Source organism: Azolla caroliniana, unplaced genomic scaffold (genome assembly GCF_043228905.1).
Source record: "Azolla caroliniana isolate FFs.n. ecotype wild unplaced genomic scaffold, voAzoCaro1.0.p SCAF_2, whole genome shotgun sequence".
NCBI lineage: Eukaryota > Viridiplantae > Streptophyta > Polypodiopsida > Salviniales > Salviniaceae > Azolla > Azolla caroliniana.
The window spans coordinates 23,542,518-23,562,437 of record NW_028230437.1 but is presented as its reverse complement, the minus strand read 5'-3'; the positions used below and the strand labels follow the sequence as shown (position 1 = coordinate 23,562,437).

Genomic DNA, 19,920 nt, shown 5'->3' with positions numbered 1-19,920 from the left:
ATGTTAGGCCGAAGCCGTTCTTTCAATATTCAGTTCGATTGGGAAGACAGATGTTACGACGTAGGATACCTCATTGGCCGACAACAACTACAACATGGTTGAGTTATAATGTTGATTCTACGCATATGACAACATTTTGGAAATGTCTATGGGCTAGGCAAATTCCAAAGAAGATTATTTTATTTAGATGGCCGATTGTTCATTATGTGGTTCCTGTTAGGGTTTGGATGCATTGTAAAGATGCAAATAAGATGTGTGATTTTTGTGGATGGAGTCTATTCATCACTTATTCTGGTCATGTATGGCAACTAAATTGGTTTGGAAAAGGATATTACGTTTATTGCATGAGGTATATGGATCTGGAGTATATAAATGGGGAGCAGTGATGTGGGTTGTTGTTAAGGGTAAGGTAGAAGATTATGAGCAAGAAAAGGTTACCTTTGCATTACATACAAGAGGTTGATATGTTGAGGAAGTGTTGTCGTGTACGCATAGTGATTCAGTACAAAATGGGAAGGTTTGTGTTGGGATTACGGTCCCTTCGGATGGGATGGTCGGATGTCGGAGATGAATGCCGACAAGCCCGGTTTCGGTTTCGGAACCGGATGATGAAGACCCCGGCTTCGGAGCCGGATGACGAATGTACCCGGAGCGAGATCTGGATGCGGGGACATATTTGTGAATATGTTTGCCAAGGGCCCTTGAGGCTATAGTTGTAAATAGCCCCAAAGTCATATGTGTATAAATATGACTTAGGGCAAACAGTTTTGAAGTTGCTACTCATTTTTCTGTTTTTCCACTCAAGAGGAGTGAAGAGGGAGCAACCGTGAGAGAGATAGAGTGTGAGAGAGGAAGAGGTCGACGCCTCTGTGTATTTCCGCCGCCTGTGGCGAGGACAGCGAGCTCAAGGTCGTCGCCTTGCAGCTCGCCATTGTATACTTCTCTGTGCATAGTTTTGGTTCGGAGTCTTGTACTCCCGTGGTTTTTCCCGTACAGGGTTTTCCACGTTAAATCGTGTGTCCATCTATTTACTTCTGCATTTCCCATTTTCTGCAACAACGATTCGTGTGTTTCCTTGGTTGTGGCCGAGAGGTGAAGATCGAAAGTGACGATTATTTCTCATCAGTTTGGGAGACTATTAGTTCCATAACATTGTGGGTTTTGTGGACTAGTAGATGTCGAAGGATATTTCAGCAAATTCAATGGAATGTTGTGGATGTAGTCAAGGAGATTTGATTGACCTTGGTGCATACACTAAAAGGAGAGTATGACGCTATCAAGGGTGATTCAGATGTAGTCATTCGAAAGAAAGAGGGTTTTAAGAAGACATGGGAAAGGATGAATGTATTTTACATGGTTAATTGTTGTATACGTTGGAGGTATCAACCACCTCTCTAGGTATTTCCTCCACCTATATGAGACATGGGGATATATTAATCGTTGTTGGTACTGTCTTAGGAATTATGTATGTCAATGGCAGTCTATGAGTTGTTGAAAAGAAAGAAATAATTGAGATTTTGTGCAATCTCATTCAAGATTTATTTTATGGTTTGGTGATATCAAAAGAAATTATGGCATCATGGCTTTATATGGAATTTTGCCCTTCGCACAGTAGGAAAAGGATAAGAAGTGAAATTTGAAAACAAGGTTTGGAACATGATTTTGTAATCACTAAAATGCTAAATGATATGTATGCAGAATCCCATTTCTTCTTATGAGATGGATGGAGTCATTGAAATAGGTGGAGGGGGATGCTCTTATGTATGCATTTGGAAGAAAACATGTGGAAGGTTATCAGATGCATATAAACTGGTCGAAGGGCTGAGATCCCTTAAGGTGGGTGTTGATCACATGGCTTTACATGACGATATGTTCATACATGTTGGAATCATGGATCGAGGCATACAAAATGACCTCTATACCATAATGCTTTGATTGAGTTTTACATTGAATATGGAAAATAGAGGATGCTTGGTCATTGTAAATGTGGGGGTATATTGGATGCCTGTGATGGATGACCCACATGTGGTATCTAGATATGTTGAATATGAATGATGAGGAAGATTGATTTGGTTTGAACATATGCAACTTCATGGTATGTTTCAACTATTGAGGAAGTGTTCAATCAAGTCTATCAAAAGAAGGATTCATGGCTAGCTATTGTCTTACACAAGATGGGTTGGGGAAGGATAATCATCTCCTTTCCATTATTTTGTATTTTGTAGCTGATATAGTTTTTTAAACTAATGGAAGGATATGTTTTCTAAATAAATAAATAAATAAATAACTATTTTTGACCTTGTTCCAATAAAGAACTCAACCTCCCAAACTTCTATCGCTTATTCCACAAATCATATTTCTAATTGGTCATGGTTTAATGTTGTAGCTAGCATACATGCTCATCTTACTATGTGTAGATGTGATAACGACAAAGGCATTTGCCGAGTTCAAATGGTTAGCATAGTGACTATCATTTCGATCTAACTCTCTTTCTACCCGTAGGCTTACCAAAAATCTAGAAGTGCCCTGTTTCTCTCATGTGTCAAGTGTGACATGACGTCGATGGATCTTGCAACCAGACTGGTGGTAGTTGCGCTATTAGGTGGATCTTGTGACCCGACTCATGGCCGATTGTTGTGTTGTTTAGGTGGATCTAGGAATCTACCGTTGGCGGTTGACCTAATCTAGTGGGGGGGGGGGGGGGGAGAGTTGTGGATTAGCACCTCCCCTAGGAATCAACAACGACTTAGCTCAAGCTTGAACTAAGCCATTAACTGTTTTTAAACAGTTCGGAGGTTTGGGTTATGTTTGAGCTTCCTTAACTGGTTTGAGCTTGGTTTGCGATGGCTCAAGCTGAACATAACCGATTTGGGCCAAACCGGTTTAAGAACCGGTTCAGTTCAAGTTTGGAAACAAACCGGTTTGGTTTGGACAAGGCCAAACCGTGGAAACCAAACCATTGCCGATTCCGAGCTCCACGGGACTGAAGAAGAGATACTGATACACTCTCACTCAAAAGAGGATGGGGTTTTTGTGATTGGGTTTTGGTTGGGTGGGCGGGCAGGTGTGAAACGGCTGCTTCCTTTCATTTGAAAACCAAAGAAAGAGAGAGCCGCTCCCAGCATCCGACGGTGGAGATTCAGAATCAGCGAGCGATCCGACGGCCAGGTTCGAACGAACGAACGCTGCAGGAATGAAGGAATGAATGAATCCGTTAATTGGGTGGGCGGGCAGGTGTGAAACGGCTGCTGCATTTCATTAGAAAACCAAAGAAAGAGAGAGCCGTTCCCAGCATCCGACGGTGGAGATTGAAACGCGGCGAGCGATCCGACGGCCAGATTCAAACGAACGAACACTGCAGGAATGAAGGAATGAATGAATCCGTTAGCAGTTCAAACATATTTTCTGCTTTCTTTCTTTCCTGTCTTCCCTAACCCTAACCCTAACCCTAACGAGCTTCTGTGAACGAAGCCCCGCCACTTCCATTGATCCATCCTCCCTCTGAAAACCCTCACATATATCCTTCTTCTGTCCAGAAGCCCTGCAAACCCTCTCCATTTAATCATATAGAAGCTTAGCAAATCAAACCAGACCTGAGTTTTGTGAACCTCTGAAACCCTATTGTCCAGCTTGTTCAACTTTAGATCTCACATCTGTTGTAAAGTAGAACTCATGACCTTTCGCTTGAATCACTATCCCGATGCTGCGGAGTTTCCTAGGGAGATGGTCTGCATCTTAAAAAGGCTGTTCTCGTAAGAAAGCCCTGCGATTCTTCTCTTGAAGGAAATCCTAATTCCCCGTATCTGCAATCGTAGAGACGGTTTTTACATTTCGAAAATTCAGATCTGCAGAATATCCTACGATCTTTCTCTGAAGCCAGAGCAGAAGAATATACAACATTGTAGACAATTTCATATCTTTTCCGTTTTCCTGCTTCTGTAGGTATTTTCTCAGGACGCTTTCTATTCTTCAAAGCAAATCTTCGTCTGATCTTCAGGTACACATCTGTCTACTTTCATTCTTGATACATTGTTTTTAAATTCAATTAGAACATCAAGTTACCTAAATCCTAAACCGTAAAGATAAATGTTTTCCATACGTGCTTCACCTTTCCCCCATGATGAAAAGAAAACTTAAAACGAATGCAAACACGCTCATTAGGTCTTGAGTAAAGCAGGGAATAGAATAGTTTGATGATGAAAATCAGACGATGAGCTTCACATATCTCAAACCGTAGAGTTTGTTCCGTTCCTTGTACTTTCTCTCGATAAATTCCACTGGGGTGAGGTTCAGAAGAGAGAAGAAGTGTGAATTTATACAAAAACTATACAGCTTCTTTGAATCCTAAATGTTTCCTGGTCAAATATAAAAGAAAAGAGGCCCAAGGGCGGATCAAAGTTTAGGGTTTTGAGTAAAGGAATCCATTGATGTAATTAATTGATAAGCACCATTATCCATTAATGTTTAGAGTTAATGGTTGGATGTGATAAAATCCACTGCATTGAAGAAAGGATGTCAACAAGGTTAAGGAAATGAGAAAATCCACTGCGTTCATTGATGTGGTTAATTGAGGAGAAAAAATGTCCATGGCATTGAAACGTCTTCACTTTGTTATGTTCTTCTGAAATAATCTGCTTATTTAAAAAATCTCTATGTACAGAAGAGATTCTGAGAGTCCAGACTTCATCAAGAATTGTTCACACCATGGATGCTGTTAGTTCTACAGGTGGGAAACACTCATCACTCGACTTCAATATAAAGCATAGATCAAGTATGGACGAGCTGTGCAACTTTGAAGTTAATCAGTTGTATGCCAATCGAGACACAAATGCTTTAACCGATGCTCAGATCAATGTAGAGAATAAGGACTTACCCAAAGAGATCTCACATCAAGGACGACCCTATTGTGAAAGATATACTAGTAACACACGTGAGGTATGCCATATTGTGGATGAGGATGAATCAATGAAAACTCCATTGCGAGTTCCGCATGAGTGTGCAAATGGGTCGCCTAATCAGAGTAAATCACCTGATGGGAGCTCTGCCTCTGAAGATGTCTCCATTTCCACAGGCTATAGTGGCAGCACGTTGAGTGAATATGATACAGATGAATGCAATAGTCGCAACCCACTAAAGTGTGCATCTTTGATTACTGGAAGAGAGATTGAAGACAGTTCACCAGGTAATATTTGTCTGTATGTATATGTGTTGCTGACGTTGAAACACTCCATTATGTGACAGCATTGAAAGAACAAACCATCAAAGATGGAAAATGAATGACAAATTTCCTCTTTATAGACTTTGCTGAGTTGGTTCTTCCAGTGCTGCCTCTTAACAGCAATGACTTTTTGAATTTTAAGATATATAGTCAGACTTCTTTTGTAAATTTTATGAGTAGGATACACATAGCATGTTGAGGATTAGATTCTACAACACTGATCATTATTAATATATATGTGAAGTGAAACTCGCTGCATGAGGTAGATGCTGAGAAGGATGGGAATCAGAATTAAATTGTTTGTGCATACTTATAGAATGTCAAGCTTTATGTATATCGTAAATGTTGAGAAAACAATAGCTACTGGATTCAATTGTACAGCATTGCATTTGCATAAAACATGACAAATGAGTGTGCTACATCAAGAGATATGCATGAAATGAACGTTGTGAGAATACTAAATAGCAGGGTTAGGCGTATCAAATTCTACCTCTTAAATTCAATTCGATGTCATTGCTGTTTCATGCAACATAATGAATTGTCAAAAAATCAATTTAAGATTATAGCAAATCAAAATATATACATGTAGTAAATGCTGAAAGGGTTTGCATAAAACAACTTAAAACTTAATTGACTTCTTTAACATTTGTGGCGCAGAAAACATTGTGTTATGTATTAATGCTGGTGGTCCGTTAATAAAAAATACATCTTTTGGAGTTGACTTCTCTGAAGATTGTTATTTTGATGGAGGGGATGTCCTATGCACTGGAGAGAACATTGCAAACACCCAAGATTCTTGCCTCTATCAGACTGCTAGATATGGGAATTGCTCATATACTATTCAGAACATTCCTTCTGGAAATTATCTTGTTGATCTTCACTTTGCGGAGATAATCTTCACTAATGGCCCACCTGGTCTTCGTACATTTGATGTGTTGGTGCAAAATGAAAAAGTAAGCTTTGACTATTCGAATTTTTGGTGCAAAATTTTGTAACTGTTTAGATTATTCAATGGTTAGTCATGATGGAACAGGTGGTTTCTAAGCTTGATGTGTACTCGAGAGTGGGGTCCAACACTCCACTAGTTGTGGAAAATGTAAAGGCAAATGTAAAAGATAAGGGATTAGTAATTTCCCTTTGGGGTATTGTCGGAAGCCCAATAATAAGTGGCATTTGTGTTCGAAGGTCTAGCACCCAAGGTAATGATGACATTCTACAAATTGTTATGTGATTGATTTAGGAGTTTATCAAACGATTGTTTACAAGGTTTTATTTACTATGATATAATGTGGTTATAGTCTTAATAGAACACGCTGCTGAGTTGAATTTGGATATGCAAGTACATGGCCAAGATATTTCAGAAAGTCCAATGGAGAATACTAAGTCAAACAAGGCAAAAGAATGCCCTCAACTTCATGTTCAAAGCAGTGACTCAAAAATCAAGAAGGTTTTCATCTTAGAAAATTCATTCAGTTTTTTCTTTTTTATTCTCTGGTTTCCCTTTCTCTAATATGTACTATATGTAAAAATCTCATTGTTTATTTACCAGAGAAGAAGAAAACAGAGACATATAAAAGAATATGAGTTGAAGATTCAAACATTAAAAAATGAAGTACATGAGGCATGGATGTCAGTGCAAGATGCAAATCGTCAAAATGAGAAACTTCAGAATGAGCTTGATTGCAGATCGTTCCATGTAGACTCCCTTGGTATCAACCCTTCTCTCTTTATCACAATGTAGTGTGTATTCTTGAACCTAAGATTTTCCAATGGATTCTTTAAATAATTATATTAACATTTTGATCTTAATTCAATTTACGAATGTTTCTTATCCTTGACAGCCCAGGCTGTAGAGAAGCAACTCATTGATCTTAAAGAAGTACAAGATAAGGCTGAAAGTGAAAAACAAAGATGGCTGACAGCTTTACTTGATATTAATTCCAAATATGAGGTATTTTCTGATTCCTTGTAAGTCAATTTCATGGTGTTTTTTACGTTTGGGAAGTTATGAAGAAGTTTCCAATGGGGTTTCTGAAGTCTGATACATATGAAAGCATGGAAATATCAGATCCATTTATTTCGAAAGATGAGCATTTTCCTAAATTCGATTTAATGGTGCAGCTTCTCAAACAAGACTATACTATTCTTGCAAAAGAAAGTCATGAATGGGTGAATTCGTTCCCGGCAGTCCAAGACATGAGTCAAAAAGTTAGAGAATTAGGTATGCATTTTCACTTTACTTTCTTCATAAATGAAGTATGCATATTTAAAATATTTATATTATTATGATAGCATTGTTCATTTATTTATGTTCGAAATATTTTCGTTCATGTAATAGCTTTCCTGATAGTCGTACTTATGTTGCAGTTGATGAACATGAGGAACTAAAGAAATCATTTGTCAAACAAGGACAGGATCTAAGGTTATATTATAATCAGGTCTTAGAGCTAAAAGGTATCTATTGTCAAAAATAAAAGATCTAGTACTACTATTTTGACAATGTGCAGTGGTACTATTTCTTTAATTTTCTTAATGTTGTTTTAATGTGTATTAGAATATGTGATAGAAACTTAATAGTTCGGAATTCTTTGGTTATATACAGGTAACATTCGAGTATTCTGCCGATGTCGCCCTCTTAGTCCAGGAGAAGTGAATGCAGGTGCTTCTGCTGTTGTTGAGTTTGATCCAGCTCGCAATAATGATCTTGTAATCCGAACTAATGGATCAAGGAAGCAATTTAGATTTGATCGTGTCTTTACCCCTTCTAATAACCAGTGTAAGTAAATATATCATTGGAAGCAATTTAGATTTGATCGTGTCTTTACCCCTACTAATAACCAGTCTAATCAAATACATCATGTCTAAATGAAGGACATATTTAAATGTTTCAAAACATAAGAATATAGGCCAATTGGTCTGTAAATCTGTTTCATCACTATTTGGATTCATCCCAATGCTCAACTTTTATAGACTGATTGTCTTCTTTTTTCTTTTTAGCTGATGTCTTTCTCGACACTGCACCTGTGGTGGTCTCAGTATTGGACGGATACAATGTTTGCATTTTTGCTTATGGCCAAACTGGGACAGGAAAGACCTTTACGATGGAAGGTACTGAAAGTGACAGAGGAGTGAATTACCGCACTTTAGAAGAGCTTTTTCATTTGGCATCACAAAGAAAAGGGCAATATGAATATACCATATCCGTTAGCGTCGTTGAGGTTTACAATGAACAGATTCGAGACTTACTCGCATCTCCTCTACCGTTAGGGAATTCTGCAAAAAAGTATGCATTTTTTATTGTATTTTATGGATATTTTTGTATAAAACATTGTATTGCACAACACAAATGATACATACTTGCAAGCACACTGTCAACTATTTGCCAAATTTACCCTAATATCCAGCGGTTTTACATTTCCATCTTTAATTTTTCTCTTGGGCTAAGAACTGAAACAAGTACTATTGTATATGTTAGACTTGAGATCAAGCAAGTTGCAGATGGTGTTCATCATGTGCCTGGCCTTACTGAAGCCATGGTACAAAGCATGGATGAAGTGTGGGATGTACTTCAGACAGGTAGCAGTGCCAGAGTTGTTAGCTCCACTAACTGTAACGAGCACAGCAGCCGATCTCATTGGTAAGAAAACGACTTGCCCTTCAATGCTTATTCCAGAATTATAATTCAGATTCACTAAAGCGGAATATTCAGCTTCATAAAGTGAATAGGATTCAACCCCGTGTAAAGTTGAAGCAATTCAGTTTTATTAATATTAAAATGGTTAAGGTTTACAAAAGTTAAAATAATTCAGATTCACGAATATTGTCAAAAACAATTTAGATTCATGAAAGTAACATGACTCTTGTCCTCAAAAGTTAACAAAATGTGTAAATGATCATGAATATAGTTATCATGATTCACCTTGATAGTATTTCATCCATGAAATTTAAAATGATTTGGAAAGATCAAAGGATTCAGCTTGGTGAATGTTAAAATGATTCAAATGCTTTATTTTTGTGTATTTCCATGTTTTCCATTCAGCATGCTTTGCGTTATGGTGAAAGGAGAAAGCCTCATTACTGGAGAGACCACAAGAAGCAAGCTTTGGCTTGTTGATTTAGCAGGAAGTGAGAGAGTGGCCAAGTCCGATGTCCAAGGTGAGAGGCTCAAGGAAGCTCAGAGCATAAACAAATCGTTATCAGCACTTGGTGATGTGATACATGCATTGTCAACCAAAAGCAATCATGTTCCTTACAGGTATGTCGAAGTTCTGTTTTATCTTCAAAAAGAAAGTATTATCCATCTTGTTTACTGAATCAACAATCATTACTAAATCAACTGCAGGAACTCAAAGCTTACTCATCTCCTGCAAGATTCATTAGGTACGTGGTACATCTTATTGGTAAATATGTGATATGATTGAGTTATAATGATTACTGCAATATTCGTGAATATGCAGGCGGTGAATCAAAGACATTAATGTTTGTTCAAATAAGTCCCTGTGAGCTTGATGCTGGAGAAACACTTTGTTCTTTGAATTTTGCAAGTAGAGTTAGGGGTGTTGAGCTTGGACCAGCTCGGAAACAAGCTGACTCAACAGACATTGTGAAGTACAAGCAAATGGTATTCAAAGAATCTTGAAATAAGAAGAAAAGATTTTTCCAGCTGAATCATGTATTTGAAGACCAAGTTCATAGTCCTGCATATCTAACTTTTTGTTTTTCCAGGTTGAGAAATTTAAGCAAGAAGGAAAAATGAAAGATGAGAGTCTACGCAAACAAGAGGATAACGTGAAAAAGCTCGAGGAAACTATGAAAATGAAGGATCAAGCCTCACGGTCACTTGCTGACAAAGTAAAGGATCATGAGGGAGTGATAATGAAGCAGCAGTTTTTGATAGAAAAGCTTCGTGAGGAACTCAGAACCAAAGTTTCTACTATTCCAGTGATAGATCCTTCTGTAGATAGAAAAATTCTTCAGCCTGTACCCTTGGGTTTAAACTTGATTAAAAACAGAGGCATAGAAGATAATGTTAAGGCTATAGATGGTATAGGGAGCAGCTCTATGGACAAAGCCTTGGCTAACAAAAACAATGAGAATGGAAGTGATACAGATTCTGCGTCTATGGAAAGAATGAAAGCAACCATATCGTTATATAAGCACAATGTGCCATCGTCCTCATCTTCAGCACTCCCAAGGAAACCTGGAAGAGTTTCCTTATGTGTGTTGCCTAGAAGAAGACCTTCTATGTCTATGGCCAATGCTCTACCTCCAGTAACATCCTATTCGATTGTCCAATCATCAACTGAAAGTGTTCAAGATACATTTGCAGATGAAAATCAGGTTCCTAACCTTGAGACATGTATTGTAAGTTCACCGAAGCCTTCTGGTTGGAAGAAGGGGGCAGCCATAGCTCCATCCACTGTGCTTAGGAGAAGCATACCTCGCAAAGTACACTTCAGGTTACCGCAGTTTCAGCCTGGCTATATGAAGGCACAAGGCGATAAAGATGGTGTCCAGCCACCAACTGCCAAGAGAGTGAATGTGTCTAAAAAAACAGAGGATGAAGGAGAGAGAAAAGTATCGAATAAAATGAGAAGAGTCAGTGTTGCTTCTATTTGGGGTAAGCCACCACCTACCTCTCAACAACCAGTCATTAACCATCAGCCATGGAATAGCAATAATTTTCCTACCGCCATGCCCTTAACACTTCCAGGGGGTGCTCGAAGAGTATTGGTCAGCAATAAGGCTTCATCAAACATGCACAACAATGAGAAGATTTGGAATCGATAAGATGGATGACAAAAAAGTCCAATTGCGTATATTTGACTAGATTAAATATCAGTTGCATATATAAGAAAGCTCAGTTGCTAGAATTGTCAAAAATAGGGGAGGGTGTGTGAAGAACTTTGGTGTGCATTAAAAGCTTGAATCATGTATAACAAAGAGGTTTTCCCTTGGGCAAACAGTGTGCCAAATACTTTAGGAACTTCTTCTGTACATTTTATTTTAGTAGAAGTTTATGTATGACCATGCCATATGGCATAGCTTACTCAGCTATGGCAAGACATTACAGAAATGTAATGATTGTTACCACATCAATATCTACTTTATATTAGGTCATTTATATATACCATTGACTGTGATTAACGTTATTTCCTCTCATGGTATCTAATGGAATTAGCTCATTCATTGGTATATGTAATTCATTGATAGGTAAGAAAGAGTTCTGGGTTCTAATCTTATTGCAATATCTTATATTTGCTCCCATGGTATCTATGTGAACTATTTCAATCATAGGTTTGCATGCATGAGGGAATTTATTTCTAACGAGTATCATTCAGAGGTAGACTATTTAGAAATAATACCGGCTATAAAGTAATATAATACCTCAGTTTCGATTATCGTCAGTGATAAAATGTTTTTGCAACTCAAGGGTATGAAGTTAAAAGTTCCTCCACTGATGGCTATGGTACTAGGACAAATACAGACCTTTGAGCTTTAACTGTTTTGTTTGGAACCCCCATAGTTGGAACAAACGATTGTAACTTGTAAGGATAGGGTCCAAAAAATTTGAACTTAAAAATTTATTATGGTATTAACAATTGCACAATAGAACATTGTGATGTGATTCTTGCTACAATAATTGACATGCTACCATCAAGAAAATAGGTAAAGAACAGAAGTACTAATGTTTGAGCTTATACTATCAATTTTATCACTATCTCCAACAATATATCTATGTCTTTGACCCTTGTTGGGGTTGCTACAAAAGGGCAGCCGCTCAACCCTTGTTTCCGAAAGCTTTCTGTTGCACAATTTCTTGGTTAGGAGGCGAGTAGGATCGCGATGTGGAAATTGACACAATTTCTTTCTTAGGAAGGAATTATGACTTAAAAGTCATATTTGATACAATTCCAGCTTTGAGAGGAAGAACAAAATTTGAGACTATTTCTACCTTGGAAAGAGGGGAGGACACCTCCAAGATGCTGAGACTGAAGAGGGGATTGTGGATGAAGCTGGTGCTGGTGATGCTCAATGTAAAGGCTGCTCATGGAAAGTAAGACCCCTAAAATCCCCACTTAAAAGAGTGGAGAATTGATCTTGACATGTAGAGCCATACCCTGAGGGTGCAGAAAGCATCCAATTCTTACCTACATTCAATCCATTGCTTGAGAAAATTTGTTTAACTGTATTACTACTATTCAACCTACTACATCCAGTGGAAGGCGTAGAACTTTATTTATGTTTGGATTGTTATAAGAATACAAGGAGCAAAGTCCCTATGTATCATGCAAATAATCTCTTGTTTTAGCACATTTTCTGCAAAAAAGGCTGACATAGCATGCATGTGCTTTCTCTTATTGGCATTAAAGTGAAAATATGTCAAATGTAGAATGCCACTTCGGAAAAGATTTGATGCTTGTAATATGGTGGTAAAAAGGGAGATGATTATGCGTTCCTCTCTTCATTTTTCCTTTGTTAAGCTTCCATCCATTTGTGCATGCACTCCATGATCTTGTTTGGACTATACATTTCTAAAATATAAGTGCCTTTATTATTGCTTATGTAACAAAACATATTGAAGTTACTAGTTTTTTACTTCGTACCTCAAGCATTGATAGACCATAAAATAGCCCATGCTAACATTATGTCTGTCATGTGTTAAGTTCAAAGCGCACCCACGTTGTTTGACTTATGTCATAAATAATATTAGGGAAATTTAATATACTCTATTCTCTCTTTTTAGCATTGCCTTAAAGGAATGATGTGGTTTTCAAACATTGGATTGGTGAAGGTGATCCCATATGTTTATGACAAGACTATCAATATGCATTTTCAATGATTGTAACCTCAAATTTGTTACTTAAAAATCCAAGTGACAAACTTATGGCTACGTTATACAAGAGTTAAATCTACATAGACTATTGCTTTTACGTGTTTTAATTCAAGTACTCAAACATGTTGGCAAATCAATTTTAAGTTTTTGAATACACGTAAAAGCACATAATTATAGAGCCAATATTTTCATGTTGTGTTTACTTTCTTCTATTGTGGCTTAATTTAGTTGCAAGACATACTTTACCTTGGTTGATGTTACAAATGTCATTAAAGATTGAACCCATGCGCTTACGTTCTTCATCATAAATCTTATAAACTACACACTATTCTCATTTATTCTTCTTTTTATAGTTTTACGAGTGAGTTGATTGCATTACCATCTTTACAAAAGGATGTAAACTATTGTTTTCTTATCAACTCGGCACCCTAGAGATAAGTCGTATTCCCACTTACCTATTCTCCAAGTTCAGATGACACAAAACAACTCAACGACCTTTTGGAGATTCAATGGGCAACCAACCAAATGGAACACACTACAAGAAATGGGTCTTGGTTGAATGTAGTTATTGTTGGAATAGACACCCGTCCAAACCAGATGCCATAGTAGAATGTAGTATGAGTCAAACAAGCTGATAAACACACATATCTATATATCTAGCTAGCCATCTCTTCTTTCCTCTATTTACTTTCTTGGTAGGCTTGGCACATATGTTTTCGTAATTTACTAGATGCCACCACAAAATGTAGGGGTTGAACACATGACCTTTTGGTTTCCACTGGACAACCTTACCGATAAAGTTACAACTATATGAGCTTTGTTCCTTTTTGCCCCCCCCCCCCCCCCCCCCCTTCTTTTTTTTATTAGTCACTTGCAACCCACCCACCTCTTAGGGGTATTTTTGAAATTTCGGAAAGTTATGTGTAGTTTTGGTAGATTTCCCAATATTTACTATGAGACTAAAACAATCCATGGAATTTTTAGTTACCCACCTCTTGAGTCTTAGGGATATTTCTGAAATTTTTGAAATTTATGTATATTTTTTGTAGATTTCCCAATAGTTACCATGAGACTAAAACAATCTATGGAGTTTCTCTCTGTTGGGCGATCACATTCCATGTTCATGTCTCGCACTTCTGGGATGTATAAACATTTATAGCATGGTGGAGCTATTTGGTAAGTCCACATTTCCCAGTATTGGCCACAATGAGCAATGTAAGTGGACTTTTGTGGATCCATTTCCTGTGTTTTTTTGTTCCTCTTTTTCTGTAAATAGCACATTTAGAGCTTGGTCGAGTTGCATGAAAAATCCTACACATTCCAATGTTGGCCTCAATAAGCAATTTAAGTTGAATGGCGTGGACTCATATGCTGTGTTCATATCCACATTTCTAGTACGGTGGAATCTAATGAAAACATCTACATTCCAGTGTTAGGAACAAGAAGCAAATGTAAGTAGATTTTGTGGGTTTTCATGATTTGCCCATCATTTCCAGAAAAAATTCACATTTATAGCATGGGAGTGTTGGGTTTTTCTATATTTTCCAGAACGGTAAACAATTCTAGTATGGTGGAATCCCATGAAAAACCCACATTCCAGTGCTGGAAACAAGGTGCAATGCAAGTACATTTATTCCGGTTACCATGGTTTCTACCTCTTTTCCTGAAATGTCTATATCTCAAGTATGGCGATGGCAAATTGAAACAGGAGGCAATGTAAGTAAACATGTTGGGTTTTTTCATGTCTTCTTCTTTTCCTGAAATTATCCACATTTCTAGCGTGGAGTTAACTTGAAAATTCCACATTCCAGTGTTGTGGTCAAGAATCTGTTTTGGGTCTCTTCCCCAGAAATACCCACTTTTATAGAAAGGTGGAATTGCATAAAAATATGGATATTCTAGTATTATGAACAAGGGACAATCGTATGTGGTTTTCCTATCTATCCACATTTCTATATTGAATTCACCATAAGAATGGCTATATATGGTGGAGTTACATAGAATGTCCACATTCCAGTATTATGGATAAGAAGCAATGTAAGTGAAGGTCGTGTTTTTTTTCTGGTTTGTGCCTCCTTTTCCAGAAATGCTCATTTTCAGGTACGAATTTTCGCACAGGAATGACTATATATGAATGTGCTTTCATGTATTTAATCCAAACTTAGTAAGACTACAATGGGAAAAATGGAAACACCTATTAACCTCTGTGAATAAGAGAAAGAGAATCTTGTGAATAAGAATGGGTGTTAGTATAATCTTACACATACAGATATGCACAAGTTTGTGCTTGAAGGTGACCCATCATGTGGAAACTACCTTTCTGTAGAAATGATAAAAATTTCTCGAATGGATGATGCTCAACAGGTTTTTGATAGGCTGGTAAACACAAACTCCTTGTCTTGGAATTCTCTTATTACTGGTTATATCAAATGTGGAAAACTACATGATGGTCTAGCCTTGTATAAGAAATTGGGAAAGGATGATTCTTTGTGTATCACTGGACACACCTATGTAGCACTATTGAGAGCTTGTACGATGCTGAAAGACTTTAACAAAGGGGTTGAATTACATTCGGATATTTCAAAAAGAGGTTTATTGATGACTGATCTCTTTGTTACTAATACATTGGTTGACATGTATACAAAGTGTGGTTCGCTCTCAAAGGCACAAAACCTATTAGATGAACTTTCTATTCGGGATGTAGTCTCATGGACGGCACTAATAACAGGATATACTGACTATGGTCATGGTGAAGAGGCAGTTAGATGTTTTGATCGAATGCGATTGGAGGGTGTTTCTCCGAACAATGTTACATTTGTTTGCAGCTTGAAAGCATGTGGTATTATTGGAGAGACAAGAAAAGGTCAAGAACTACATGTCGAGATTGAAGGGAATGGGTTTCTGGAAAAAGAAGTTACTGCTGGTAATGCCTTGGTTAATATGTATTGCAAACATGGCTTGGTTGAGAAAGCAGCAAAAGTTTTCAATAGGCTTTCTATCAGGGATGTAGTTTCCTGGACTGCTCTCATTGCAGGGTGTGTTGAACATGGGGCTTCTATGAAAGCACTTGAATATTTTGAAGAGATGAAAGCTGCTAGTGTGTCTCCAAATGCTCATACATTTGCATCCTGTCTGAAGGCTTGTGGTAACATCAGTGCAATAGACAAGGTTGATGAGATATATACTCAGATAAAAGGGAAAAGAACTTTGGAAAGAGATATTGTTCTTGTCAATACATTGGTTGATATTTATGCCAAGTGTGGCTTCCTGGAAAAAGCGAAAGTTATATTTAATGAGCTTTCAGTTCGAAATGTCATCACGTGGACATCACTCATTTCAGGGTATTCTGACCATGGACATGATGAACAAGCAATAACATGCTTTGAACAAATGCAACTGGAGGGTATCTTTCCAGATGCATTGACATTTGTTTGTATCTTGAAATGCTGTGGCACCCTCAAAACTATTAACAAGGGGTGTCAAATACATATCGAGATTGAAAGGAGAGGTATTTTATATAAAGATGTGTTTGTGGGTAATGCCATGGTCAACATGTATATGAAGTGTGGGTGTCTAACTAAAGCACAGGAAGTGTTCGATGTTCTTCCCATTCGTGGAGTAACCCCATGGACTACATTTATTACTGGTTATATTGATCAGGGAAAGAGCGTTGAAGCACTCAAACACTTTGATAGTATGCAAGCTGAGGGTGTCCTCTCAAGTACTCTCACTCTAATTTACATCTTAAAAGCATGTGGGAATATATATGCCATGGACAAGGGTCAAGAAATACATGCTGAGGTTGAGAAGAGAGCATTGGTACAGGAAGATCTTAACATTGGTAACAATTTGGTTGATATGTATATCAAATGTGGTTTATTTATGGAGGCTTTGGAAGTGTTTGATACATTGCCTGCTCGAAACTCCGTGTCATGGAATGCACTTATTTCAGGATATGTTGAACAAGACAATAATGAAGAAGCAGTCAAGTATTTTAAACACATGCAACTTGAGGGTGTCCTTCTAAATACTCTGAGTTTTGTTTGGAGCTTGAAAGCTTGTGGAAACATAGGGGCCATTGATAAGGGCCATGAAATACATATTGAGATTGAGAAGAAGGGATTATCAGAAGCCAATATTTCTATTGGAAACACATTGATAGATATGTATGCAAAATGCGGCTTTCTGCATGAGGCGCGGCGAACCTTTGAAAGTATCCAGGTTAGAGATACAGTCTCATGGAATGTATTAATCACCGGATATGTGGAATATGGCCACAATGAAGCAGCAATCATGTGTTTTGAGCATATGCAGCTCGATGGCGTCTCTCCTGATAGTGTTTCTTATGTCTGTAGCTTAAAAGCTTGTGCTAACATTGGTGATATAAAGAAAGGTCAAAACATTCATTCTGACATTGACAAGATGGGGCCACTGGGGAGAGATCCTGTTGTTAGAAATGCCTTGATCAATATGTATGCCAAATTTGGTTTCATCGAAAAAGCTGAAGAAATTTTTGGCAATAGCTTTGATCGGAATGTTATTTCATGGACCACAATCATCAAAGGATATGTAGAATGTGGACATTGCGAACAAGCTCTGAGGTGTTTTGAGCAGATGCAATCCGAAGGTATCTCTCCCAATGCCATTACTTTTATCTCCATTTTGAAAGCATGTGAGAGTATAGAAGCCATAGTTAAAGGCAAAGAATTGCATTGTCAAATTGGATGCATTGGTAATTTTGAAGGAGACTTTTCTATCATTGGCAACGAGTTAGTCCATATGTATGCAATGTGTGGCTTTCTTGAAGAAGCACGGAACTTGGTTGATAAGCTTTGGGCACGAGACGTTTCCTCATGGACATCACTAATTATGGGATATGTTGAACATGGACATGGTGATAAAGCCATTGAATGTTTCGACCTTATGCACCTTGAAGGTATTTCTCCTGATGCTTTCACTTTGGTTTCTATTTTGAAAGCATGTGGCATGACAGGAGCATTGAACAAAGGGCAAAACATACACATGGATATTGAAAGAATGGGTTTATTGGACAGAGACATAATTGCAAGCAATGCTGTGATGGGCATGTATGCTAAATGTGGCATTCTCACCGTAGCACATGATATTTTTGATAAACTTCCCATTTGTCGTGATGTTGTGTCATGGAATGTGCTAATAACAGGGTATGCTGAACATGGGCATGGTGAAAAAGCACTTGAGTGCGTTGAGCAAATGCAACTTGAAGGCATGTTTCCAAATGCTGTCACATATTTGGGCAGCTTGAAAGCATGCGGAGACATAAAATCGTCCAAGAAATGTGGAGAAATACATGCAATACTCAACCAAAGGAACATTGTTGGGACCAACCCTCTTATCAGTAATACTTTAGTTGATACCTATTTCGAACTTGGAATGTTTTCTAAGGTAGAGGAAGTTTTTATTAAGCTTCCGATCCGAAATGTTGTATCTTGGACAGCACTAATCACAGGGCATGTAAAACATGGCCATGGAGAGGAAGCATTGAAATCTTTTGAAAGGATGCAGCTTGAACGTGTCTGCCCAAATCTTGTGACATTTATTTGTAGCCTGCAAGCTTGTAGCAATCTAGGAGTAATAAAGAAGGGTCAAGAGATACATTCTGAAATGGAAAAAAAAGGATTGCTATCGCACAGATGTACTGGTATGGTTGGCAATACTTTAATCGATATGTATGCTAAGTGTGGCTTGCTTGGAGAAGCATTTAAAGTGCGAGAAAAGGCCCAAGTTGGGGACATAGTCTCTTGGAATGCACTTCTTACAGGATATTCACAGCTTGGAGAAAATGGAAAGGTTCTCCATCTATTTCGTAAAATCCTCGGACAAGGTGTTAGACCAAGTGAAGTTACCTTTCTTATTGTACTAAATGCATGTGGTCAGGTTGGCTTGTTTTATAATAGCCACATGTATCTTGAGGTCATGACTAAAGAATATGGCATTGCACCAACATTGAAACATGCTACGGGGATGGTTTATCTCCTTTGTCGCAAAGGAGATATACACAAGGCAATCCAAATGGCAAAAAAGTTGCCATTTTGTGCTAATCTTGTGGTGTGGCATAGTATCTTAAGTTTTTGTCGAGATTGTGGAAATGTGGCTCTTGGAAAAGACGCATTCGAAAGTGCGATGAAGGTAAACCAAAACAATGCCTCTTGAGTGAAGCATGTGAGGTAACAGTGAAGTACATGAATCATGGTAGGTTATCAGTACATTAATGTATATTATCAGTTTGAATCAATATGACCCTAATTATGAAGGATACTTTTGATACTTTCCATTTTCTTTGAAGATATTATTATTCTTTCAAGATTAATATCATCTTCAAACACCCAAGTCTATATCAAAATCACAGTTTCTTTTACAACAAATCATAACGATCTAGTTAAATAACTGTGAATCCCAAGTCTCGACCACTAGTGAATTCCTTTGTCCCTTGTCCTGTGGTCTATGTAGGATCCAATGCATAACAACAGGAAAGGACCCACACTTCAGGTTTTGCAGAGAGACCCTCGGACATTTAGGTTTTAACTTATAAGTTGTATCATATAACAGCCAAAGTTGTTATCTATTTAGGTTTTCTTATATCTTATGTTGTAGAACATGTCTTTCCTTTTCAAACTTGGTTACCTAACACTCAAGGTGTGGCTCATTATGGACATGCATATTTCTTGCTTGGATATTACTTAATGCATTCCAAATATTCTGTGTTTTAGAACTATTTCTAATGATGCCAAAAGAGACGGCTTATTGTAGGCTACTCCCTTCACAATGGAACCATCCATCTTGATACCATTGGGCTGGAATTGAAACTGCAGCACCTATCTGCACG

General features: G+C 37.8%; 2 protein-coding genes across 2 annotated transcripts; both read left to right on the top strand.

Moving 5' to 3' along the window:
• The first annotated feature begins 3,420 nt into the window (after window positions 1-3,420).
• LOC147867690 (kinesin-like protein KIN-14R) lies at window positions 3,421-11,346 on the top strand. The gene is made up of 18 exons (XM_087315480.1): window positions 3,421-3,602; window positions 3,720-3,997; window positions 4,661-5,182; window positions 5,876-6,171; window positions 6,252-6,417; window positions 6,517-6,665; window positions 6,768-6,927; window positions 7,060-7,169; window positions 7,340-7,439; window positions 7,586-7,672; window positions 7,821-7,994; window positions 8,216-8,501; window positions 8,694-8,855; window positions 9,258-9,473; window positions 9,561-9,598; window positions 9,676-9,839; window positions 9,944-11,024; window positions 11,074-11,346. The coding sequence occupies exons 3-17, from the start codon at window positions 4,705-4,707 to the stop codon at window positions 11,006-11,008; spliced, it is 3,651 nt and encodes a 1,216-aa protein (XP_087171606.1). The 5' UTR covers window positions 3,421-3,602; window positions 3,720-3,997; window positions 4,661-4,704; the 3' UTR covers window positions 11,009-11,024; window positions 11,074-11,346.
• Window positions 11,347-14,150: 2,804 nt separating this feature from the next.
• On the top strand, window positions 14,151-19,343 carry LOC147867689 (pentatricopeptide repeat-containing protein At2g39620-like). The gene has a single exon (XM_087315479.1). It carries the CDS (start codon window positions 15,327-15,329, stop codon window positions 19,245-19,247), a length of 3,921 nt encoding a protein of 1,306 aa, XP_087171605.1. The 5' UTR covers window positions 14,151-15,326; the 3' UTR covers window positions 19,248-19,343.
• The last annotated feature ends 577 nt before the right edge of the window (window positions 19,344-19,920 follow it).